Raw genomic sequence first — 27,748 nt, forward strand, 5'->3', positions numbered from 1 at the left:
CGGTGTAATCGCAACACAGTAAGAAAAAAAAAATCATACTTACCCAGAACGCCCTCCTGCAGTGTGTCCTCCTGGGATGACGTTGTGTCCCATGTGACCGTTGCAGCCAAATCACAGGCTGCAGCGTCACATGGCCTGAAACGTCTTTCAGAGAGGCCGGAGCGGACAACAGAGGAGGGAGGGGTTAAGTATGAACGGCTTTCCTCCGCAGAGGAATTTCCGTCCTAAAAAAATCGCACCACAATGTGGTGCGATTTTTCGGACGGAATGTCCTGCGGGTTCCAGGTCAGACATGCGGTGCGATTTTTACGCAGCGTATCCGTCCCGTGGGAACCCGGCCTAATGGGTTGACCACGCAGCCTCCGGATAAAATTGAGCAGAGCCGAAAGAAGAAGAGGTGGCACAACTCTTTCTTAGCACCCCTGCCACTTCGTTCAAGATATATGTATATATATATATATATATATATATACATACATACATACATACAATCTCGACTGAGACAACTTCTCTAAAAGAGCAGAAAAAAAAGCACAAAAATTAAAAATATCCCAGTAATACCTCCCTCCACAGTTTTTTTACGCTGATTTTGATGCGGAAACCGTGTCGGAATAAAAAATAAAAAAAAAACGTCCGAACCTACCATTGATTTCAATGGGAGATGGAGGCGTTTTTTGGCGGCAGTTTATAGCCGCTCTCAGTAAAAAAAAAAAAAAAATGGCTTGCTCTTTCTTGCCGCAGTTCCGCCTCTGACCTCCCATTAAAGTCAATGGGAGGCAAATGAAGTGTTTTTCACATTATTTTTTTGACCGCGGAGCTCAACGGCCACGGCCGAAAAACGCTACGGAAAATCGTGGCAAGAAATTGCAGGCAGATCAAAATCTGCCTCAAAATTCCTGAAGGAATTTTGAGGCAGATTTTTCTGCCTGCAAAAAAAAAAACTCAGTGCGAACAGGGCCTTATTCTCCTGTTTTCCTTGGATCCCATATTGCAAATACTGAGAAATATTTTAAGAAATCTTATCTGTGTTTCCCAGAAGATCAGCCATTTCAATTCCTTTTCTACTCAATCCTGTGTCTGTCTGTAAGTCCCCCAGCACACACAACGGAAATGCTGCAGATTTTTTGCGTACAAAATCACACTTAAAATCTGCATCTGATTACAGTACCAGCAATGTGGATGAGAATTGAACAAATCTCATCTACAAGTTGTAGAAATTTTCACTCTTACAGAGTGGCTCCCATTCTGGCTTGCAGAGGGGAGTCCCAAGTGCGCAGAGGTGGGATTCAGCCGGTTCTCCCGAACCAGTTGTTAAAATGACATCTGATTCGCAGAGCCGGGTAGAATAGGAAGCCTGATCCAGTCTTCCCTTCCTTAGGACGCACATACAATTAAACAGCACTGACTGGCACCATTAGTTCCCTGCCCCACCAATAAGAGCTTTGTCTGTGAAGTATGTGTCGCTCTGCCGGAGCAGGCCTGGCTATAAAAGGCCAGGCCTTCATTGCAGAACAACATCATGAGAATGGTGACAGGTGAGTATGTTATGTTAATTTTTTTAATGGATACAGTGTGTGCCACTTTCTACAGAGCACAGTATGAGTGACACCATCTAGAAGGGGTACAGTAAGTGTTGCACTTTCTACAGTGGGCACAGTATGTGTGATACTACCTACAAGGGGCACAGTATGTTTGGCACATTCTACAGGAGGCACAGTATGTGTAACACTATCTACAAGGGGCGCAGTATGTATGGCACTTTCTACAGAGGGCACAGTATGTGTGACACTATCTACTATCTTATTCTTCTTTAGTTCTATTTATACATCCCATTAACCTCTTTAAAGGGAAGGTGTCATGAAATGTATTTATTTTTTATCATATTGCTTTTAATATGATATTAACATAAATTTTATTTATTTGTGTTCTCGTGTTCTACTTTTTACTTTGTACTCACTTTTACTTCTCTATGGGGGCTGCCATTTTTTTTTCATCTCTGTATATGTCGATTAACGACACATACAGAGATGGAATACGGCACATACAACCCCATAGAGAATGCGAACGGGAGCAGTTACATTCTCTGCAGCGTACGCCGTCTGTGTGGGAACAGCGCATGCGCCGCTCCCACACAGACCAAAACGAAGCGCGAAATCCGCCGCCATTTTCATGTGGACCGGAAGCCGCTGCCGGACAGTAATGACGACTTCTGGCCACGGCTTCCGGCCATATGTTCAAGGAAGCGAAGGCGCAAGGAATAGGAGCGGAGGCGGCAGCAGCGGCAGGAGCAGGTAATTTATGTTCGTGTAGGTGAGGTGTGTATTATGTTCGTGTTATACTGTCTGCTGAGCACTGTATCTAATCCTCCTACACTGTGCAGTCATTTAGAAAATGGCGGCACACAGTGTAGGAGGTTTGAAGATTCAAACCCCTCCTTCTCCTGGCACTAGCCAGAATAAGGGAGGAGGGATTGTGTGAGGACATTAGAGAGAGTGTGTCCACCCCAAATTTGCAGCATAAAGCAATGAGGTTGTTTTACCACATTGACCATGCTGCAATTTTGGGAACTGCTCCCTGTAGTGGCCAGCACATGGAAATGTTATAAATTAGAATCTAATTTATAATATTTCCTGACTTGTGAAAAAATTAAAGCAATGTGTAAATCACTTAAATATTAATTAACTAAAAAAAAAAAATAATTTATAAGCGACACATTCCCTTTAAGGTGCTTAGGAATACAAAAAATATGAAATTATGTTCGATCTATGCACTTACCAGTTAAGACTGTGAAACCACAAACAATCAGGAACGAGAAAAACATGGTAGACATTCTTAGCTCTACTAATTTAGGTCCTTGTATTTGTAACACACTGAAAATGAAACACAATAACAGCAGTATGATGAATAAACATATTAACATCTACATTATTTTCAATATGTATTAGTCACAAGGCAAATGTTATGATACATCATTCTTATTAAAATGATGCAGTCCGAGTGGTGTGATGTCTTGACCGAAAGGGCTTTGGACTTCATCATTAACATAACATGCATGTAACACCTACCTTATGTACCCCACAGTTGGATGATGGGGGACTGCCTACATCTCTATGTTACGGTATCTTATAGATGCCGTAACATAGAGGACCTGCACTTATACTATATGACCAAAAGTATGTGGACACATGACCATCACACCTACACTATATGGACAAAAGTATTGAGATACACCTCTTAATCATTGGATTCAGGTCAGTGGCATAACTACCGCTGTAGCAGCATTAGCGGCTGCTACGGGGCCCACGGCATGAGGACGCGGATACTATTGAACGCTATGGCAGAGTAGGGAGGTATCTCCCTGCTCTGCCATATTCGAGGCTACAGGCCACGTTCGACCTGCAGCCCATCAGGCGCAGGGACGGGATCCCTGTGCAGGCCCGAGTGATGACGTCAGTGGATCACGCCGGTCTACGCAAGGATCTCGTCGACATTGAGAAGACTGTGTAGGAGCTCGTGGGAACGGGGCCTAGGTCCATATTACTTTTTTGTTTTATTTGTTTGGGGGGTGCTATCTACAGGGGCAGCTGTATGGTGCCATCTAAAGGGGTGGGCTGTATGGCACTATCTACTGGGGGGCTGTATGCCACTCTCTACGAGGGGTAGGTGGGGACACTATCTACGGATGGGGCTGTGTGGCAGTATCTACAGTGGCAGATGGGGGCGCTATCTACAGGGGGGCTGTTTGGCACTATCTACAGGGGGCTGTATGGCGCTATCTGCAGGGGGGTCGTATGTCGCTATCTACAGGGGGGCCTGTATGGCGCTATCTGTGGGTGGCTGTATGGCGCTATCTGCAAGGGAGGCTGTGTGTGGCACCCAGGGGAGGAGGGGCCCCAGTCAAAAGTTTGCTATGGGGCCCAGTCTTTCCTAGTTACTCCCCTGATTCTGGTGTTTTATTCTGTCCCATTGCCACATGTGTATAAAATCCAGTACCTAGCCATGAAGTCTGCCTCTACAAACAATTGTGAAAGAATGGGTCGTTCTAAAGAACTCACTGAATTCCAGCATGGTACTGTAATAGGATGCCACCGTTGCAACAAGTCAGTTCATGAAATGTGTTCCCTTCTAGATATGCCACGATCAACTGTGAGTGGTATTTGTTACGGCCGCGGTCACGGACCGCGACCTCCACTTACCTGCCTCCCGCAGATATTCCTCTTCCTGCCAGCGTCTCCCTCCCCGGAGATGTTAGCACATGCATCTGCTCTGTCCCGTAGTGATAACTAGAGGGCGCACGCGCTGGTTCCCGGCCTTAAAGGGCCAGCGCATATGTAAATAACGAATTATTTATTCCCTGATCACCCTGAATTATAAAAAGGGCCCTGCCCTTATGATCCTTGCCTGGGTGTTGTTAGTAACCCCATGTTAGTCTTCTCAAATGGTCCCTTAGTGTTATCCTGTTCGCGTTGTTTCCCATGCCCTGCTACCTGTATCCTGTATCCCGTGCGGTGTTATTGTTCCGGAGCCTGTTTAGTGTTTGGAGTTGTGTCCTGCTTCACACATTATCATCTGCCACGTCTAGCGCAACATACTGCACCCGTTGTCATCTGCCACATCTGGCGCAACCTGCTGCACCTACTATCATTCGTGCCAGAGCCCCTGCCACCATCTGGACTATTTCAGGTAACCTTGGGTTACGAACTTGTATAGACTTTTGCATAGACTGTGACTTTGCCAGATGCCTCTCCGCTACGGCGGAGCGGCCTAGTGGGTCCACATACCCCTAGCTCGCGACAGTATTATATCAAAATGGTAGCGTTTAGGAACCACAGCAACTCATCCTAAAATTGGCAAACCACGCGATGTTACAGAGCGGATCTGTCGAGTGCTGAGGCGCATAGTGCATAAAACTCGCCACCGCTTTGCGGACTCAAAAACTGCAGAGTTTCATACCTCCTCTGGCATTAACATCTGCACAGAAACTGTGTGCCGGGAGCTACATGGTATTAATTTCCATCGCCGAGCAGTTGCAGGCAAGTTTTACATTACCAAGCATCGGATGGAGTGGAGCAGTGGAAACATGTTCTGTGGAGTGATGATTCACCCTTCTATATCTGGCAGTCTGATGGACAAGTCTGGGTTTGGTGAATGCCGGCCGGACATTACCTCCCTGATTGAATTGTGCCAACTGCAAAGTTTGGTGAAGAAGGGATAATGCTATGGGGTTGTTTTTCATGGGACCTAGGTCCCTATGTTCCAGTGAAGAAAAGCCTTAATGCTTCAGCATACCAATACATTTTGGACAACTGAATGCTTCAAACTTTGTGGGAAAAGTTTGGTGAAGACCCTATTCTGTTCCAGCTCGACTCTGCCCCAGTGCACAAAGCAAGGTACATAAAGGCATGGTTGGGTGAGTTTGGTTGGTAGAACTTCCCTGGCCCTCACAGAGCCCTGACCTCAACCCCATCGAACACCTTTAGGATGAACTAGAACGGAGATTACAAGCCAGGCCCTCCAACATCAATGTCTGACCTTACAAATGCTCTTCTGCATGAATGGGCAAAAATTAAAAGTGTAAGCTGTTTTAGCTGCAAAGGGGGGTGGGGGCAATTCCATATTAATGCCTATGGATTTTGAATGGGATGTCATAAGAGCTTCTGTAGGTGTACATATAGTGTATAGAAGTTTGTTGGACATCCTATTTTAAAACCATGGACATTTATATGGAGTTTTACCCCTTTCGCAGCTACAAAAGCGTCTAATCTTATGGCCTTTCTTCAAGATTTGGTGTCTGTGGAAATTTGTGCCCATTCAGCCAAAAAAAAACATTTGTAAGGTCAAGCACTAATGTTGGAGCACAAGGTCTGGCTCATAATCAACGTTCCAATTCATCCCAAAAGGGTTTGATGGTGTTGAAGTTATGGCCCTCTGCAGGCCACTCAAGTTCCCCCTGCCTATGTGTACAGGGGCACAGTCATGCTGGAACAGGAAAAGGCCTTCCCCAAATTGTTGACACAAAGTTAGCATACAATCCTCTAAAATGTCTTTGTATACTAAAGCATTAACATTACCCCACTGAAAATAAGGTGCCTAGCCCAAACCATGAAAAACAGCCACAGACCATTATCCTTCCTCTGCTGAATTTTACAGTAGGTACTATGCATTCTGGTGCATAGCGTTCTCCTAGCACCTGCCAAACCCAGATCCCTCCATCAGACTTCCAGATAGAAAGATGTGATTCATCACTCCAGAGAACATGATGCCACGGCTACAGAGTCCAGTGGTGGCTTGCTTTACACCATGCTTGGCATGCTGATGTCACTTCCAGAGGTAGTTTGGAACTCTGTAGTGAGTAATGCAACACAGGATAAGAGCTTCAGCACTCGACAGCCATGCTCTGTGGGTTTCAGTGGTCTATTGCTTTGTAGCTGAGCTGTAGTTAGGCCTCATTCACACGACAGTATTTAGGTCAGATTTTTCAGATTTTTGTATCAGTATTTGGAAGCCAAAACCAGAAGTGGAACCTACACAGAGAAAAAGTACAATGGAAAGATTTGCATCTCTTCTGTGTTATGGACCCACTCCTGGTGTTGGCTTACAAATATTGACCAAAATACTGACCAAAATATGGCCTTGTTAAAGTGGCCTTACTCCTAGCTACTTCTACTTAACAATAATAACACTTACAGTTGACAGAGGTAAATCTAGCAGATCAGAAGTTTCACAAGCTGTCGTGTCAAAGGTGGCATCCTAGGACAGTGCCAGGTTTAAAGTCACTGAGCTCTTCAGTACAAATCCTACTACTAGCAATGTTTTCCTATGGAGATTGCATGACTGTGTGCTTGAATTTATGTACCTGTTTGCAATGAGTGTGGCTGAAACACCTGCACTAAATAATTATGAGGGGTGTCCACATACTTTTGACCATATAGTGTTTCTATCGCCTACTTTTTTCGTTTTTTTTTAATAAATTTCCATATTTGTTTGTTCATGTTTAACTATATAGATCAGGGCCCTTCAGGGGCCTTGCCAAAAAAATTAAAAAAGGGACCTACCGCTACAACCCATAGTTAATTTGGAGAAAGGAATGGGCCCCATTATATTGCAGGGTCCGTTCCCTTCTCCAAACTAACTAATGCTGGGGCCCAGCACCAGAGGAGAAAAGTCGCCCAGAGGAGACGATGTGCCTGGCAGGAAGTGAAGGCAAGAGGAACTGGGAGCGGTAGGTACAATAGGGGTCTAAATTTTTGAGGGGATGGTTTGGTCTAGGGTGTAACTTAATTTAGGAGTCTTATTTGGGTATAAAAATTAAATTAGGGGTCTGAATTTAGAGGTCAGGTTGGAAGTCTGAATTAATTTAGGGGTCTGGTGTCTGAATTAATGTAGGGGCCGTATCTGGGGTCTGAATTAATGTAGAGTAATTAATTAATTTAGGGGTCTGGTCGAGAGTCTGAATTGATTTGGGGGTCTGATAGGGTGTGTAAATTAATTTAGACGTTTAGTGGGAAGTCCGCAGCTTCAGTGCAATAATTACTTTTTTATGTTGCCCCCTGTACACCTTGTGTCATGAAAAGAACGGTATGATCACTGGTGGTAGGGTCCTTAGTTGGTCAAACCCTATGGCATTTGCTCCCTTTGACCTGCCAATAATTCCGCCCTGTACAAGGTTGTGTGGTGAAGAGGTCTTCGATTTATTATCCCATTTGGTCATGACCTGGCTCTTGCTTGAGACCGTAGACAGAGAATGCATGTAGTGGGCATGTGAATGGAAGGCACAAGAAATACATTCTAAGTGTATATTTAAATAAGGAGGTCAATCATCACGTACACCCTGCACCCAGGTGCAGCAGAAAATAAAGTTTTTCATGTAGAAGCAAAAACTTATTTGGAAGATATCAAGTGGTGGTGCTCAGTGTCATGTAAATGTATAGAGTTATGCAATCTTCATAAGCAGGGAGAAAAAGATATGGCACTCACCAGATCCAGATCTTCACTTTATTCTCATAATCCTATTTCATAAAAACCACATTGGCTGCAAGGACATAAATGCAGTACTACCAAAAACCCTTACGACAGCCGTTTCACGTCTCATGACGCTTCATCCTGGTGCCTCACATGGTGTGAATCACATGTGTATTTATAGCGATCACATGAGCGCAAAAACAAAGTATCACATGTGTTTAACCAGTTAGTGACCACCCATAAGTGTTTTTACGGCGGCCACTAACTAGCATTATTCCGATGCAGTAGCCTTTTTACGACACTGCATCGGAATAAACACCGCCGGGAGCAGGTAAATCTTCCTGGCAGCAGACCTGCTCGAGCGGCCGGGATCAATATCAGTATCGATCTCGCTCGTTCACGCGTAAAAAAAAATTAAAAACACACTTTTTCCCCTTACAAAATACTTTATTATGAAATAAAAACGGTCAAAAAATGACACGTATTTGATATCGCCGCAGCCGTAACGACCCCACCTATAAAGCTATTACATTATTTAGCCCGCATGGTGAACGCCGTCAAAAATAAAATAAAAAACAATGCCAGAATTACAGTTTTCTGTTCACCCTGCCTTCAAAAATTTTGAGAAAAAGTGATCAAAAATTTGCATGTACTCCAAAATGGTACCAATAAAAAATATCGGCATTGGCCGAAAAATACAAAGTTATGACTCCTAAAATATGGCCACACACAAACAAATAATTTTGAAAAAAATATGTTTTTACTGTGTAAAAGTAGTAAAACATAAAGTATAACATATCACTGCAATTGTAACGACCCGCTAAATAAAGTTGTTATGTTATTTATACCACACGGTAAACAAGTGTGGCGAAATTGCTTGATTTTTTTCTATCCCCCCCCCAAAAAAAAGATAATAAAAGTTAATCAATAAGTTATATGTACCACAAAATGGTGCTATTAAAAAACACAACTTGTCACACAGATGATTTGGGCAGATACCTCATTGTTAAAGGTAAGATTGCGAACTCTACTTTGACGTTCGCTAACTTATACCTTCCTAATTCAGGACAGCTGTCACTCCTGGAGGAGGCTCTTACTGCACTGGGGGAGTTTGCTGAGGGGACTCTGGTACTGTGGGGGGTGATTTTAATCTCCCACTAGACCCATCATTAGATACGACATCGCCCCACCTCAACCCCTCTAGACCCATAAACCCTCGTCTGAGCTGCCTTCTTCATACACATCAGCTAACTGACCCCTGGCGTATACTCCATCTCAAAGACAGGGACTACACTTTCTTCTCTCATCCACACAACATGTACTCCTGTATTGATTACTTCCTCCTCCATCATTCACAATTATCGCTCCGCTCCTCAGCCTCAATAGACTGCATATCGTTCTCTGACCATGCCATGATGCTCTTGTCTCTGTCCCTGACTTCCCTCCACCCCACACCCTGGCATTTGTATTGGCGTCTAAATGAATCCATGCTACAAGACCCTAAGATCCTAGAAGAACTGGCGACTGACCTCCGCTTCTTCTTTGACATTAACAGTACAGACGACTCTAACCCTTTCTCAATGTGGGAATTACACAAAATCCGTCAGAAGAGGCTCCCTAATACGTATTGGTTCCCGACTCAAGAAGGAGCGTTCCACCACCATCTCAGAGCTAGTAGAACAAATCCATACCATGGAACAGTCACATAAACGATCCTTAGACCCCGGGACGGGCACAGAATTAATTTGCCGACGGGACAAGCTGCGCACTCTGACACTCTCCACAGCTAAAGCCACACTAGCTAAGTGCTGCCGACACTACTTTGAATTTGGCAATAAACCGGGCCGGATGTTGGTGAAGGTCTTACGTGCACAGAGAACTCGAACATATGTTCCATTCATTAATACCCCTAATGGCACCCGGGTACATACCCCTGAGAAAATAGCAGACACTTTTCACTCTTACTATACGGAGTTGTACAAATTGCGCGGAACACCTAGCGATCTACCCACCGACCACAGTACCATCAGAACTTACCTACAGAACTCCGGTTTGGGTCACATCCCACCGGAAGCTATAGAAGCACTAGACACTCCTATTTCAGAGGAAGAGTTTAATGTAGCTCTCAAATCAACCCCTCCGGGTAAAGCCCCAGGAACCGATGGCCTGTTATTGACATATTACAAAAAATTTGCCTCCTTCCCTCCTGAACCGTCCCTTCCTAGCTGCATTTAATGCCATACCTGAAGGCAGAACGACACCGACAGACACATTGGGGATTACCGTTATGTGGGCCCTCAAAGAAGACAAGGACCATTCCCTCTGTAGTAGCTACCGCCTCATCTCCAAGTTAGATCTCAAATTGTTTTCCAAGATCCTAACAACACGACTCACTCCCTTCCTATCCATACTTATCCCTGGGGATCAGACCGGTTTTCTGCCGAGAGAGAAGCCAGGGATAAAACTATCTGGGCCATTAACTCAAAGAGGCTCGGTCACCACATTATAAGTGCCCTATCTTTTATGTGGCTGCACATAGTGTTCTAGTAAGATCACTATGTGCTGTGCAAAATGAATGGAGAGAAGTGTATGACGCTGATTGTTCAGCATCATACACTTCTCTCCACAACGCCCACTTGGTCAAAATGTAAAACACGCCCAGTTGGGCATTAAGAAACTCATTAGCATAAAGCTAAAATAGGTCATAACTCCATCAAAAATTATAGTTTTTCTAAATAAAAAAACACTGCTGTAATCTACATTACGTGAAGATAGGCCACTTATAATGTAGTGACAGAGCCTCTTTAAGTGAACATATTATTGCCTCATCTGCCCCTCCTTGGGCGCCAAGAAGGCATTCGACCGGATTGACTGGTCGTTCCTATGGGAGACTCTATCTTACATAGGTCTAGGCCACAGCAGGCTTAGCTGGATCTTGAGCTTATACTCTTCCCCCTCAGCGTCCGTGAAGGTAAACGGCCATACCTCCTCTTCTTTCCCTATCACTAATGGGACCCGCAAGGGCTGCCCGCTATTCCCCCTGATTTTCATTCTGTGTCTAGAACCATTCCTTTGTCATGTCCGTAACAACCCAGATATCGCAGGGGTCGATGTCGAGGATACACCACACAAAGTAGCAGCATATGACCTCTTGTTTTTTTATATCCCACTCCCGTATCTCGCTGCCCAATCTACTAGCCGAGTTTAAAGCATTTGCATCTTTGTCCAATTTAAAAATAAACTTTCAAAAATCAGAGGCACTCAATATATCCCCGTAAACCGGTTATACAGCATGACACACCAGTCCTCAATATCAAGTAGAATACAGGAAGCGGGCGTAAGATTCTGACAAAATTGTAGTCTCCTCCAAACTCCACAGTTTTTGCCCCGAGGTCTCCCCCATGTGCTGGAGATGTGGTACCCAGGTTGGTGATCTCTTGCATACTTACTTGAGTTGCCCCAGGTTGACAGTCTTCTGGGACAATGTTTGGCGCGTCACTTCCAAATTTACCGACTTCATACTCCCCAAGTCACCTGACTTTTTCCTGCTTCATCTGTGTGACATCCCTCTCTCCACTGCGTCACTTAGTGAACACAGCCCGCACATGTATATGGGCCTTGTGGAAACAAGTAGACCCACCTACAATGTGCCTTTGGTTTCAGAAGATCCAGGAGGTGAAACGCATGGGGGAGCTCACAGCATCCCTATGAGATACACATGACAAATTCATGCATTCTTGGCATCACTGGGTGAGTTTTGAGAACTCCTCTGAATATATTTACTTGTTGCCTAAAGTCCTTCCCAATGCAAGGCAACGGATTGTTAGGGGGTAGTTGTGGAATGCCCTTCTTCTCTACCCTCTTCCTCCTCCCTGCTACCCCTCTTTCTCCTCCTCTTGGAGGTTTCATCTAGTCCAGTCTAAATGGACTACTCTGCTGATTGCACTGCATAACAATCTATATTATGGTTGATCCACATAATTTGTTGTATACTACATGTGTCTTTCACTATGTTGTGAACTTTAAGGAATGTTGTGTCCTCATTATGTATATCCAAGAATGTTTCGATGCTCCGGATACATTGCGTTTCTTTGGATGATGGATATCTGCCAAATGTTCGGAATCGCGTTTTTTGAGTGGTGTAGTTGTGCATCTTATATTTTGCAATTTACACATATCACATTGTATAGCGTCAATAACGTGTGTTGTATTACAGTTAACAAATGTTCTTATGTTAAATTGCTGATTATTGACATAAGATTGAAAAGTAGTGGTATTACACATATATCGGCATAGCCCACAACGTGAGCCTGCACATTTATGTGAGCCATACATGGACAGCCAAGTAGGGTTCCTTATGGTGTGTCGTTTGTAAAAATCACTTGGTGAAATCAGCTTTCCTACTGACATGGAGCTTCTAGACACAAAACTACATCCAGTATCAAGGATTTTTTGTAATGAATCGTCTTTGTACAAAACTGGCAGGTACTTTTGATTATCCCAATAACTTGGTTATAATCCACACTAAATTCCGTAAAAAATACTATGTTACTAAGTTGTGATTTATTGTGAACTTTAGAGTAAGAGAAGTATTGCTGTCTACTTTTAATGTCAGCAAAAGATTTAGCTCTGGTCAGAATTATGGTGAAATAACACCTCGCTCTTAACCTTCTGTCTATAATATCGCACTCGCTTACGTAATTATTAGTATTTGTGCATATTCGTTTGGCTCTAATGTATTCCCCTATAGGGAGGCTTTTGAATACATGCCTGGGATGGGAACTGGTTGCATGTAATACTGAGTTACCGGAGTTAGATTTTTCTATATAAACTACAGTTTTACAGCACCTTTGGAGATATCCACCGTTAATAGTAAATCTTAGAATGGTATTGAAATTGGTTACTATTGTAGGTGAAAATTAGACTGTCCGGGTTATTGTTTATGTGTCTGACAAACTGTGGTATGAGCGTCACAGGGCCATCCCAGACTATCAAAATATCGTAACGCCCATACCAGACATAAACAGATTGGAGACGGTGTATATGAAATTCTCTTCACACCACATAGATGTTTGCTAGTGATGGGGAAAATTTATCTTCCATGGAGCAGCCCACACATTGTAAAAAAAATTGATTATTGAACGAAAAGTAATTGTGTTTGAGAAGAAAGTCTGTTGTCATGATGATATACTGTTTTAGTTCATCTTCATATGTAGTATATTAGCAAAGGTGATCTTCAAAAGGTAGAAGAGATTTCTCATGTTGTATGGACAGGTCCGCCATCATGAATTTCTGGGCCCCCCTCTATTACCGAGGGTTGGCAATGGAAAATGGTGCACTCAAATTTGTACGTAATGCGCGTTAACTGACTTTCGTACTGATGTTAATTACGGTGAACTAAACCATCGGTCAGGCACATGACCCGTTAATGCCCTGGATTTTGTTAAATTCAGCCATAACATATCCCACTGTATGGCATATAGTGGTATACGATGCCCGGGGAATGGCCCTGGGGAAACTCCTGGATTCACGGTCCATAAATGGACAGTAAAGTTAGTAGCTTTTCTAGGACTGGAGTCCCCAGGTAGATCTTCTACTAGAGCTCTGTCGAGATACTCCGGCGCTGTTCGTGATGTCCAGTAATGTCAGGAGATTCCCCAGGGCAGAGTGATTGCGATTCTCTGCCTGGGGACTCTGGCATTGGGAAGCTCCTGACATTACTGTCCATATAGTAATGTCAGGAGAGTTATACGTTTTTTTGCGGGATCTCTCAGGATGGAATAGCATAGTCTACTACGCTATTCCATCCTTCAGAAAAAGGTAAACCTCATTCACATGAGTTATATTGTAATTTGTAGTGAATTTTCAGTGTGCAATCCGCACCGAAAATAGGAGAGTTTTAGCCATATGCCAATTTTAAAATAAATTGTTCTTCTATTACTCTTCCACCTACTTGTATTTGGTCTTGTTTTGATTTTTTGTTTTGGAATGTTTTCCGGTTATCTATTTATTTATCTATCCATCCATCCATCTATCCATCCATCCATTCATCCATCCATCCATCGCATATCTATCTATCTATCTATCTATCTATCTATCTATATATCTATCTATCTGTCTGTCTGTCTATCTGTCTATCTAATCTATCTAATCTATCTATCTCATATATATTGAGATATACTATCGTTTTAGCAGGGGCGTAACTAGGAAAGACTGGGCCCCATAGCAAACTTTTGACTGGGCCCCCCCTCCCCTGGGTGTCACATAACCCCCCCTTGTAGATAGTGCCTTTTTTACAGCCCCCCTGTAGATAACGCCATACAGCCCCCCCTGTAGATAACGCCATACAGCCCCCTGTAGATAACACCATACAGACCCCTCTGTAGATAACGCCATACAGCCCCCTGTAGATAACGCCATACAGCCCCCTCTGTAAATAACGCCATAAAGCCCCCCTTGTAGATAATGCCATACAGCCCCCTTGTAGATAACGCCATACAGACCCCTTTGTAAATAGCGCCATACAGCCCCCTCTGTAGATAACGCCATACAGCCCCCCCTGTAGGTAATGCCATACAGCCCTCCCCTGTAGATAACGCTATACAGCCTCCCCCTAAAGATAACACCATAGAGCCCTCCCCCTGTAGATAGCGCCATACAGCCCTCCCCCTGTAGATAACGCCATACAGCCCCCCTGTAGGTAACGCCACACAGCCCCCCCTGTAGGTAACGCCACACAGCCCCCCCTGTAGGTAACACCATACAGCCCCCCTGTAGGTAACGCCATACAGCCCCCCTGTAGGTAACGTCATACAGCCCCCCCTGTAGGTAACGCCATACAGCCCCCCCTGTAGGTAACACCATACAGCCCCCCCTGTAGGTAACGCCATACAGCCCCCCCTGTAGGTAACGCCATACAGCCCCCCTGTAGGTAACGCCATACAGACCCCTCTGTAGATAACGCCATACAGCCCCCTCTGTAGATAACGCCATACAGCCCCCCTGTAGGTAACGCCATACAGCCCCCCCTGTAGGTAACGCCATACAGCCCCCCTGTAGGTAACGCCATACAGCCCCCCCTGTAGGTAACGCCATACAGACCCCTTTGTAAATAGCGCCATACAGCCCCCTCTGTAGATAACGCCATACAGCCCCCCTGTAGGTAACGCCATAAAGCCCCCTCTGTAGATAACGCCATACAGCCCCCTCTGTAGGTAACGCTATACAGCCCCCCCCCTGTAACGCCATACTGCCCCCCTGTAGGTAACGCTATACTGCCCCAACCCCCCCAAAAAAATCTGACCTATAGTGTGTCCTACAAAAGACATGTATCCCCTATCCACAGGATAGGGGATACATGCGTGATTGCTGGCAGCGATAAGGAAAACGGGGGACCGAAAGTCCCCCGAAGTTCTCCATAACAAACCTCTGACTGCACAGGTCAATAAAAATGAAAGGAGAGCTGGTCACGCATGCGCACAAGCGCGACCGGCGCTCCATTCATTTTTACGCAGCTGCCGACACAGACCCCGGAAGTCCGAGGTTTGTGATGGAGAACTTCAGGGGACTTTCGGTCCCCCGTTCTCCCTATCGCTGCCATTGATCACACATGTATCCCCTATCCTGTGGATAGGGGATACATGTCTTATGTAGGAACAACCCCTTTAATGGCAGAGCGGGGAGATACCTCCCTTCTCTGCCGTAGTGTTCAGTGGCGTCGCGCTGTAGCAGCCATAGCGGCAGCTAGCGGTGCCTCCGGCCATGGTGGGGGCCCGTGCCGGCGGGCGACATGGGTCCCCTCATGCCGCGGGCCCCGTAGCAGCCGCTACGGCTGCTATAGCGGTAGTTACGCCACTGAGTTTTAGGCTGGGGCTACAAGGTGACTTTGGCCACGACACAGGTCGCACGGCCAAAGATTACTATATTCCGTAGCCTACATGGCGAGTAATGACAGTGAATGTGGACACAGTCATTTTACTTGCAATGTAGGCTACTGGACAAATCGATTATTGGCCATGGGACCGGTGTTGGAGCCAAAGTCGTCGTATAGCCCCAGCCTAGAACTATACTATATATCAATATATATCAGGTAGATAGATATGAGGTAGATAGATATGAGGTAGATAGATAGATATGCGATGAATAGATAGATATGAGCTAGATAGATAGAGATAGTAAGTAGATTTAGCAGTAATGCATATTTATTTATATTTAGTGGTGTAGGTGGCATTAGTGTTCGCAGTGTGCAGTCGCCATTTTCTTGTGTGCTGTATAAATTTGCAGTCACAGGCGTTCTTGCACCTGTATACACATTTTGTTTAATTTTGTTGGAATGTACTGTTCAAACTTTTCTGTTGTTTATGTGATTCATATATGTGGGGTTAGTGACTGCCTCCATTTTTTATCTTGCACTCCTCCCAATCTGCCCTGGGTGATTTTAATTTGTTTAATTATGGTTCCTACCATCCCCAAGTATATGTAGGCTTAGTCCCAAGTTCCGGGTGTATGTGCAGCATAGGTTCCCACCTCATAGAGGTTGCCTTGTCGTGGCAGGTGGGCTCACACAATTTGATCAAAACGTGCGCTAAGAACCTCCCTATTGTAAGTAGATTTAACAGTATATTTATTTATATTTAGTGGCTTAGGTGGCATTAGTGTTCGCAGTGTGCTGTCGCCATTTTCTTGTGTGCGAGATAGATAGAGATAGATAGATAGATAGATAGATAGATAGATAGATAGATAGATAGATAGATAGATGATAAAATGGTTAAGCAGCACAGCTACAGTGGTGGGTGCAAACCTCCTGGGTTGAGGCTAAGAACCCTTGTAGATACAAAAATTCAAAAAAAGTGACGGCACTCCAAGGAAATAGGTGAAAAAGGTGATGTGTTTTAATCACCCCACAGGCAGGCAACGTTTCGATTAGACTCAATGGGATCTTTGTCAAGCTTGACAAAGATCCCATTGAGTCGGATCGAAACGTTGCCTGCCTGTGGGGTGATTAAAACACATCATCTTTTTCACCTATTCCCTTGGAGTGCAGTCACTTTTTTTGAATTTTTAAATAAATAAATAAGATAGCTAGATGTAACGTCTATGTCCGCGGTCTGTCGTTCTAACTTACCCCTTGATGACCGCGGTCATGGTCGTCCTGCTGCTGTGCTGCGTCATCCCCCTTTGAGGAGTCGGCACTCACTTCCGGGTATCGAGCCTGTCTCCCGGAGGGTGCGCGCGCGCGCGCTCGTGCCCACTCTTAAAAGGCCAGCGCGCGCACCTGAAAATCATCATCAACTCATGAACTCCTGGACTGTAAGAGGGTCACCGCCCTTCTTATCCTCGCCTGAGCATTGTTGTTGTTTCCCTTAGTCTGTCTTGCAAATGGTCTCCTAAGTGTCTTCCAGCTTCCCAGTGTTTCCCGTTCCTGTATTCTGTTTCCCGTGCTATCTGTACCATCCTGGTCTACTGCCGTGCTGAGCTGTTGTCGTGTTGTGCTGCATCTCCACGCCTGTTCTACTACTCCACGCCTGACGTCTACCTGCTGCCTGGTCCCAGCCGAGCCTGCCTTGCTACTGTCTACACTGCCTCAGGTACCCTTTTCTGGACTATAGACTCTGTACCATACCTGTTTGGCCAGCTGCCATCCCGCTACGCAGTACGGCCCAGTGGGTCCACACCCCGCCTCGTGACAATAGATAGATAAATAGAAGGTTATGAGATAGATAGATTTGAAGAAAAAAAAGTGTTTTATTGTTACTGTTCTCCCTCTCCTGACAGCCTGCCAGGAGAGGTAGAAGTTACAGCAAGACTGCAGTGGGGGGCTGCAAGTGTGGCAAGGGGGCGTGGCCCATGACGGGGGCACGTGCCACCCGTGAGGGTGGGTCGCGAGTGGGGGGCCCACAAGGGGAGGGGGGGCATCGACCCGCGAGGAGGGCCGCGAGTGGGGGGCCAGGAAGGGGGCCGCAAGGGGGGGGGACGGGACAGTCCGGCGGGCCCTTTTTCTTCAACCATGTGAATGGGCCCCTAACGGGAGTACCACTAGTACTGCCCTGATGGTGGCCCTGTGTATGGAGGTGTAAAATGCAGTAATATCACGTTAGCCAGGTACTTTTTATCCTGCCATTCACTTTGTCCATAATATTCCAAAACTTCTGTGCTATCTTTGATATAACTGTGTGATGCTATATAATGTGATCTGTTTAAATTGCAATATGTGGGATGCACCACTAGACCACTCAAAAAACGCATTTCCAAACATTTGGCAGATATCCATCATCCAAAGAAACGCAATGTATCCGGAGCATCAAATTTTTTTGGGGGGATATACATAATCACATACACACAATATATGCACAACAATATATACACAACATCCCTTAACCCGTTAGTGACCGGCCCATCGTCTTTCTACGTCGGTCACTAACGGGCCTTATTCCGATGCCATAGACTTTTTACGTCGCGGCATCGGAATAAGTAAACAGAGCAGGGAGCTGTCAAATCTCCCTGCTCTCGGCTGCCAGAGGCAGCTGAGGGCTGGGAGCGTCCATGCTCTGCCGGGTGAGATCGATATTAGTATCGATCTCACCCGTTTAACCCCTCAGATGCGGTGCACAATAGCGTGCACCGCATCTGAGTGGTTTTGGAGAGAGGGAGGGAGCTCCCTCTCTCTCCCACCGACACCCGGCGATACGATCACCGAGTGTCTGTGTCTCCAATGGCAGCCGGGGGTCTAATAAAGGCCCCCAGGTCTGCCTGGAGTGAATGCCTGCTAGATCATGCCGCAGGCATGACCTAGCAGATGCCTGTCCGTGTTAAACGGACAGTCATAATACACTGCAATACAGAAGTATTGCAGTGTATTATAAATGCGATCGCAGAATCGCATATTATAGTCCCCTAGTGGGACTAGTAAAAAAAGTGAAAAAAAAGTTGAATAAAGTTAATTTAAAAAAAAATGTGAAAAAAAAAGAAAAACCCAGCTTTTCCCCTTACAAAATGCTTTACTATTACAAAAACAAAATAAAGTAAAAAAGTTACACATATTTGGTATCGCCGCGTCCGTAACGACCCCGACTATAAATCTATTACATTATTTAACCCGCACGGTGAACGGTGTCTTCCCGCAAAAAAAAAGCCCTCATACAGCCGCATCAGCGAAAAAATAAAAACGTTACGGCTCTTCAAATATGGAGACACAAAAACAAATAATTTTGAAAAAAAAGCGTTTTTACTGTGTAAAAGTAGTAAAACATACCAAAACTATACAAATTTGGTATTGTTGCAATCGTAACAACCCGCTGAATAAAGTTATTGTGTTATTTATATCACACGGTAAACGGCGTAGATTTAAGACGCGAAAAAGAGTGGCAAAATTTCAGGTTTTTTTCTATTTCCCCCCAAATAAAAAAGTTAATCAATAAATAATATGTCCCCCAAAATGGTGCTATTAAAAAATACAACTTGTCCCGCAAAAAACAAGACCTTATACAGCTATGTCGACGCAAAAATAAAAAGGTTATAGCTCTTGGAATGCGACGATGGAAAAACTTAAAAAATGGCTTGGTCATTAAGGTTTAAAATAGGCTGGTCATTAAGGGGTTAAAGTTTTTCCTGTAGAAAACGTATGCAAACCTAGGAGAGGGGGTGATTGGAGAAAATTATTACTCAACAGAGAAGCAATGTGGATCCTGAAAATGGACACATGCTTCCCTAAGGGATTAAATTACAGAACGGACCTAATGTGTATATATATATTAATAATTAGTTTATGACTTGTCTCTCACCCCCGTGCAAACATAGCAATTTACGCCTTATGTTACATAAGGTCTATACACATAATCTTTATGCTCCTTGATCTGTGCCTGGTTTTACTCGGGATATACATCCTTAACCCGTTAGTGACCGCCCATAGGTGTTTTTACAGCGGCCACTAAATTTAGGCTTTATTCCGATGCAATAGCCTTTTTACAGCGTTGCATCAGAATAATGAAATAGAGCAGGTAGCCATTAAATCTCCCTGGAAATACAAAAAGACCCTTGGTAGTAGGCGGCACAAACGTAATATCTAACAACTAAATGCCCAAAGGCAAAATAAGCCCTATTTCAAAACTACCATATGGAATTAATGGATACATTTCATTATTAGGCTATAATAAGCAAACTGACGAACCACACATATTGAATTAAAATAGTCAATGCGAGCTGCTAGAGAAGGAAATATGGCACAGTACGTAAATAGTGCATGAGTTTAGAAAACCTATTGTGATTGGTGTCCAGACTGAGAATAATTTTATCCATGAATTCCATATGGTAGTTGGGAAATAGGGCTTATTTTGCCTTTGGTCATTAGATTTTAAAACTCCCTGTTCTCAGCTACCGGAGGTAGCTGAGAACTGGGAGCAGCTCTGCTCTAACGGACGAGATCGATAGCCGTATTGATCTTGCTAGTTTAACCCCTCAGATGTGGCGCTCAATAGCGAGCGCAACATCTGAGTGGTTTTGGAGAGAGGGAGGGAGCTCCCTCTCATCTCACCGACACCCTGCGTGTGATTGCAGAGTGTCAGTGTTTTCTATGGCAGCCAGGGGACCTAATAAAGGCCCCCAGGTCTTCCCTAAGTTATGCATGGCCTAGCAGATGCCTGTCCGTTTTAAACAGACAGGCACTAATACACTGCAATACAAAAGTATTGCAGTGTATTATAAAAGCGATCAAACGATCGCATAGTGAAGTTTCCTAATGAGACTAGTAAGAAAGTTAAAAAACAAGTTTAATAAAGTTAATACAAAAAATAAGTGGAAAAAAATGAAAACCTGACTTTTCCCCCTTACAAAATGCTTTATTATTAAAAAAAACTAAATAAAGTAAAAAAAAAAGTTTACACATATTTGGTATTCCCACGTCCGTAACGACCCCAACTATAAAGTTATTACATTATTTAACCAGCACTGTTCACCGCATAAAAGTGTGGCAAAATTGTTTTTTTTTCTATCCCCCCCCAAAAAAAGTTAATCAATAATTCTATGTACCCCAAAATGGTGCTATTAAAAATTACAGCTTGTCCCACAAAAACAAGACCTTATACAGCTATGTCCACGATAAAATAAAAGAAAAGTTAGAGCTCTTTGAATGAGACGATCGAAAAACGTAAAAAATAGCTTGATCATTAACCCCTTCCCGCTCCTACAGCGGGGACCGATCGCTGTGTCCCCGCTGATTAACCCCTTAAAAGCCGCGTTCTATAGAGATCGCGGCTTTTTAGGGGTTAAGCTGCCATCGCCGGCCTGCTACGCGATAGCGGCCGGCGATGGTGACTATGGCAACCGGACACCAAACAATGGCGTCCGGCTATGCCATAGACGGAAGCCTAGTAGGTCCTAACAACTTCAGGACCCACTATGCTTGCTGTCAGTGAGTAGCTGACAGTTCTAATACACTGCACTACGCATGTAGTGCAGTGTATTAGAATTGCGATCAGGGCCTCCTGCCCTCAAGTCCCCTAGTGGGACAAAGTAATACAGTAAAAAAAAAGATGTGTAAAAATAAGAAAATAAAAGTTTTAAAAGTATTAAAAGTAAAAATCCCCCTTTTTCCCTTATCAGTCATTTATTATTAATAAAAATATATAAACAAACAAATAAACTATACATAATTTATATCGCCGCGTCCGTAACGGCCTGAACTACAAAATTATTTCGTTATTTATCCCGCACGGTGAACGCCGTAAAAGAAAATAATAATAAACCGAACCACAATCACAATTGTTTGGTCACTTCACCTCCCAAAAAATAGAATAAAAAGAGATCAAAAAGTCGCATGTACCGAAAAATGGTACTGATTGAAACTACAGTTCGTTACGCAAAAAATAAGTCCTCGCACGGCTTTATTGATTGAAAAATAAAAACGTTCTGGCTCTTAGAATAAGGTAACACAAAAAGTGAATGATTGTTTACAAAACGTATTTTATTGTGCAAACGCCATAAGACATAAAAAAAACTATAAACATCTGGTATCGCCGTAATCGTATCGCCGCGCAGAATAAAGTGAATATGTCATTTATAGCGCACAGTGCACGCAGTAAAAAAAAAAGAATAAAAAAACAACAGTAGAATTGCTGTTTATTAGTCACCACGCCACCTAAAAATAGAATAAAAACTGATCAAAAAGCCGCATGCACCCCAAGAAAACTATAATGGATTCCTCAAGGGGTCTAGTTTCCAAATTGGGGTCACTTTTGGGGGGTTTCCAATGTTTTTGCACCACAAGACCTCTTCAAACCGGACATGGTGCCTAATAAAAAAGAGGCCTCAAAATCCACTAGGTGCTCCTTTGCTTCGGAGGCCGGTGCTTCAGTCCATTACCGCCCGAGGGCCACATGTGGGATATTTCTCAAAACTGCAGAATCTGGGCAATACGTATTAAGTTGCGTTTCTCTGATAAATCCTTTTGTGTTATAAATAAAATGGTATAAAAGAGGATTTTCTGACAAAAATTCTGTGAAACACCTAAAGGGTTCATAAACTTTCTAAATGCTGTTGTGAATACTTTGAGGGGTCTAGTTTCTAAAATGGGGTATTTGATAGGGGTTTATAATATATGGGCCCCTCAAAGCAGCTTCAGAACTGAACTGGAACCTAAAAAATAAATAAATGAGGCAATACTTCGCTTCTTACATTATACTGATAATGAGCCGTGCCCCCCCCCCCCCCGAGATGACCCCAGTTTTGACCGTTTGTATAAACGGGGACCCCTATTAGACCGTTCCAGTGCCCGGTTTTCCCAAGCATTCACCCCCGAGAAGTGTAATTCTATTGATGAGTCCCTGGGACATTTTAAAGGGAGGGTTCAATTCCGCAAGTACCTGCCGGTTAAGAGGGCAAGGTGTGGCGTGAAGATGTATAAGCTGCGAGAGTGCATCCGGGTATACCTACAGGTTTAGGCTATATGAAGGGAAGGCCACCCGCAAACCAGACTGCATCCTGGACTACAATAGGTACATGGGAGGGATGGACTTGTAAGATCAAATCCTGAAGCCCTACAGCGCCATGCGGTGTGGTATAAGAAGCTGGCCGGGCACATCATACAGATGGCATTGTACAATGCGTACGTGCTACGTCGATGTGCAGGCCAGACGGGAACTTTCCTGGAATTTCAAGAGGTGATTATCAAGAACCTAATCTTAAGGGACCAAGAAGGGGGGGGGCACCCAGTACTTCTGGAAGCGGGACCACACGCATCGTACCAAGGCGGCAACACTTTCCAGGAGAAGTTCCCCAAACTGGCAAGAAGGGAAAAAGTCAAAAGAGGTGCAAAGTCTGCTATGAGGGCGATAAGGGATGACACAATATATCAATGTGACACGTGTCCCGAATAACCAGAGCTCTGTATGAAAGTCAGTTTTAAAATTTATCATACATCCCTTGGTTTATAATTTACCCAATTTTACTTACCCTGATGCACTCCGCACAGCTTATCCCCCCTCGTCTTTCCCCTCTGAGCCCTGCTGTGTGTCCAGGCAGCTGATAACAGCCACATTTAGGGTATTGCCATACCCGGGAGAACCCACATTACAGTTTATGGGGTGTAGGTCTCTGGTCAAAATGCTCACTACACCTCTAGATGAATGCCTTAAGGGTGTAGTTATTAAAACGGGGTCACTTCTTGCGGGTTTCAACTGTACTGGTACCTCAGGTGCTTCTGCATACATGACTTCGCACTAGAAAATCCCTGCAACAAATTGCGCAACAGAATGGGTTATTTTGTTTCTTGTGAAAATAAGAAATTTTCAGCCAAAACTACATATTATTTGAAAAAAATAATTTTGCTTTCATTCCCAGCCCAATTCAAATAAGTTCTGTGAAAAAACTATGGGTTCAAAATGGTCACAACACCCATAAATGAATTCCTTGGGGGGTGTAGTTTCCAAAATGGGGTCATTTGTGGTTGGTTTCTATTGCTTTGATACCTCTGGGGCTCTGCAAATGCGACATGGCACCCGAAAACCAATCCAGCAAAATCTGGACTCCAAAGAACACACAGCGCTCCTTTCCTTCTGAGCCCTCCCATTGGCCCAAACGGCAGTTTATCATCACAAATGGGGTATTGCCGCACTCAGGACAAATTGGGCAACAAAATGGAGTATTTTATTTCTTGTGAAAATAAGAATTTTTGAGCTAAAATGACATATTATTGGAAAAAATATATTTTTTTTAAATTCCCAGCCCAATTCAAATAAGTTCTGTGAAGAAACTATGGGGTCTAAATGGTCACATTACCCATAAATGAATTCCTTGAGGGGTGTAGTTTCCAAAATGGGGTCACTTCTGGTGGGTTTCCATTGCTTTGATACCTCTGGGGCTCTGCAAATGCGACATGGCACCCGAAAACCAATCCAGCAAAATCTGGACTCCAACAAACATATAGCGCTCCTTTCCTTCTGAGGCCTCCCATGGGCCCAAACGGCAGTTTATCACCACAAATGGGGTATTGCCACACTAAGGACAAATTGGGCAACAAAATGGGGTATTTTGTTCCCTGTGAAAATAAGAAATTTTGATCACAAATGACATTTTATTGGAAAAAATTTAATTTTTTTCATTTCACAGCCCAATTCAAATACGTGTGAAAAAACTGTGCGGTCAAAATGGTAACAACAACCATAAATGAATTCCTTGAGGGGTGTAGTTTCCAAAATGGGGTCACTATTGGGGGATTCCTACTGTTTTGGCACCTCAACACCTCTTCAAACCTGGCATGCTGCCTAAAATATATTCTAATAAAAAAAGAGGCCTCAAAATGCACTAGGTGCTTCTTTGCTTCTAGGGCTTGTGTTTTAGTCCACGAGCACAGTAGGGCCACATGTGGGACATTTCTAAAAACTGCAGAATCTGGACAATACATATTTAGTAGTGTTTCTCTGGTAAAACCTTCTGTGTTACAGAAAAAAAATGAATAAAATTGAAATTCAGCAAGAAAAATGAAATTTGCTAATTTCACCTCCACTTTGCTTTAATTCCTGTGAAATGCCTGAAGGGTTAAAAATCGTTCTAAATGCTGTTTTGAATACTTTGAGGGGTCTAGTTTTTAAAATGGGGTGTTTTATCAGGGTTTCTAATACATAGGCCCCTCAAAGACACTTCAGAACTCAAGAGGTACCTTAAAAAAAAGGCTTTTGAAATTTTCTTAAAAATATGAGAAATTGCTGTTTATGTTCTAAGCCTTGTAACGTCGAAGAAAAATAAAATAATGTTCAAAAAACAATGCCAATCTAAAGTAGACATATGGGAAATGTGAACTAGTAACTATTTTGGGTGGTATAACCTTCTGTTTTACAAGCAGATGCATTTCAATTCTGAAAAATGCAATTTTTTAAAAATTTTCTCAAAATTTTGACATTTTTCACCAATAAACACTGAATATATCGACCAAATTTTACCACGAACATGAAGCCCAATGTGTCACGAGAAAACAATCTCAGAATCGCTTGGGTAGGTTTAAGCATTCCGACGTTATTACCACATAAAATGAAATATGTCAGATTTGAAAAATGGGCTCTGAGCCTTAAGGCCAAAACTAGGCTGTGTCCTTAAGGGGTTAAGGCCTAAAATAGGCTGCTCACTAAGGGGTTAATATTTACCAAACTATGATACGTACACATATACTTGTTTATATAATATGCATAATTACACAATATTTCTTTAAATGTATCCAATAGAGCAAAATAATCACATATATGCATGTACGTATCTTACCTGTCTGATGACAAGGAAGAGGTTCATTTCCTTCACAGTCATGTGCCCTTACATCACTTGATTTATAAATCGCACCTCCTAAACCAGAAGAGTAGCTATGAGTAAGAACCAACAGGTGCTAAACACATAAGTGTTCTTCACCCGGAATTTTTGTTTATTTGTTTTTAACATTTGTTTCCAAAATAAACAGTATCGAATTTTAACTGCATTGTGTGCCGGACCACTCAATTTTTTTTGATCTTTGACTTGAATTAACCCTGCAAAAGTCATACAAGTAGCATCACCTCTCTACATTCTCTTATATGTTGGATCAAACGTTGGAAACCAAGTCCTGTAATTATAGATCTATAATGTCCCCATAACCTAATAAACATGGGTCTAATGGTCTTGCCTATATATAAAAAATGGCAAGGACATTTGATGCAATATACTACATGATCTGTGCGACACGTAATAAAAGTTCTGACTTCAAAGGTAGCTGAACCTACTTTAATACATTTATCCTTTATAATAAATCTACAAAAAGAGCAGCTGCCACGTCTATGGTCACCAAGCATCGGAGCACAGTCCAACCATGTACCATGACTTGAGACGAATCTACTCCTGACCAATTCCTCTCTGAGGTTAATGGACCTTCTAAATGAAATAATAGGTTGATGTTTTGCTGTGTCATGTAAGTCTATATCACTTTCAATAATATGCCAATAACGGTGTATAGTACATCTGATAGTGTCAGACATCGGACTATGTCTAAATGGCAGGGCAAATTTCCTTGTGGTCCCCGCCACTACATTTATTCCCTCTATGTAACTACATATGTAAACTGCATTACAGTAAACAACTGAGTAACTTTATAATATATAGATTGTCACACATTCTCTATATTTAGTTGTTTTACTGAGGATTTTTCTTTGCGGTTCACGTGTGTAGTATATACAAACTTTTTTAGCTGATCTTGAGTGGGGGCAACTGCTGGGTCTTTGCGGGGCATATACACCGCTCGTGTTGAGCACGGACGGTATTCTCCCTCTCATAGTCCCAGTTTTGCGTGCTCCCTATTATGTTATGCATATTTTGCTATTTTTCTGTACATGATATTTATGTACATTTTTCAATACACTTTATTTGATGTAGGACACGGTGATTTTTTGGTCATAAAGAATGCCATATTACATTACTAAGATGATCCGACAATATTGTTTATAATGGTATAGTCTAACGATGGTTGAATTATTATTGCGCTTGCCGTGTTGGACATGATGGCGATGTTCTGCTCTATTCACCTGATTAATATGGTATTTGTTTGAATGGGTGAATCTTTCTATTTTGATATATATATTTACCTGCGGTCTGTGCACATGCGCCTCGCGAGTCTATCTCAGAGCCGTACCGGAAGTTGTCATCGTACATTGAATGTGGGCATTTGAGTCTGCACCAATGGCGGAAATGACGCGGAAGGTATGGACCGGGTGGGCTCGGGAGGTGCTATGCGCCGATCAAAGCCGCTTTATTGGGTTCAGTATTTAAACCCGTTTGGGGCTAGCATTTACGCCCTCCTGACGAAGGTTGCGAAACGCGCGTCGAGGTGTCTCCTCAGGTGCATACTTTTCATCTGCCATCATGTCCACCACAGGTATTTAATCAGTTTTATTAAAATTCTTACTTTCGACTGTTTGGAACTATGGTACTATCAGTGGGACGATCCTAGGTATTTTTTGCCCTCTGATGTACAAGTAAGAAAATTTTACAGTAGTGATTTTGGCATTGGCTTTTGGACTAATGTAGCTTGTATTCACCGGAGACCGTTTTTATTCATGTTTTTTAACTGTGTTGTACTATGTTTGTCTGATAATTGTAGGGTTTGAGCAGACAAATGTCCTAGGCTGTCTAGGTTTACTTTTGCCATAAATTGGGTCCTTTCTATCTATGGATCTCTCTCTACATAGTGCTTTAATAATGACACTCAAAGGGTAATAGGTCTGTTGCCTGATTACAGAATTCTACCTCATTGGAGTTTATTCTCTGTAGCTGCAAAAATTAT

The 27,748-nt window shown here is 43.3% G+C and overlaps 1 protein-coding gene across 1 annotated transcript in view; it reads right to left on the reverse strand.

Annotated features, from left to right (window-relative positions):
• Window positions 1–27,748, reverse strand: part of HHLA2 (HHLA2 member of B7 family) — a 122,402-nt gene that overhangs the window by 83,435 nt on the left and 11,219 nt on the right. Inside the window, exon 2 of the mRNA XM_075851120.1 lies at window positions 25,708–25,802. Within this exon, the coding sequence (XP_075707235.1) occupies window positions 25,708–25,802 (95 nt within the window). The remainder of the gene's footprint in view (window positions 1–25,707; window positions 25,803–27,748) is intronic.

The sequence above is a fragment of the Rhinoderma darwinii genome, chromosome 2 (assembly GCF_050947455.1).
Source record: "Rhinoderma darwinii isolate aRhiDar2 chromosome 2, aRhiDar2.hap1, whole genome shotgun sequence".
In the NCBI taxonomy this organism is placed as follows: Eukaryota; Metazoa; Chordata; class Amphibia; order Anura; family Rhinodermatidae; genus Rhinoderma; species Rhinoderma darwinii.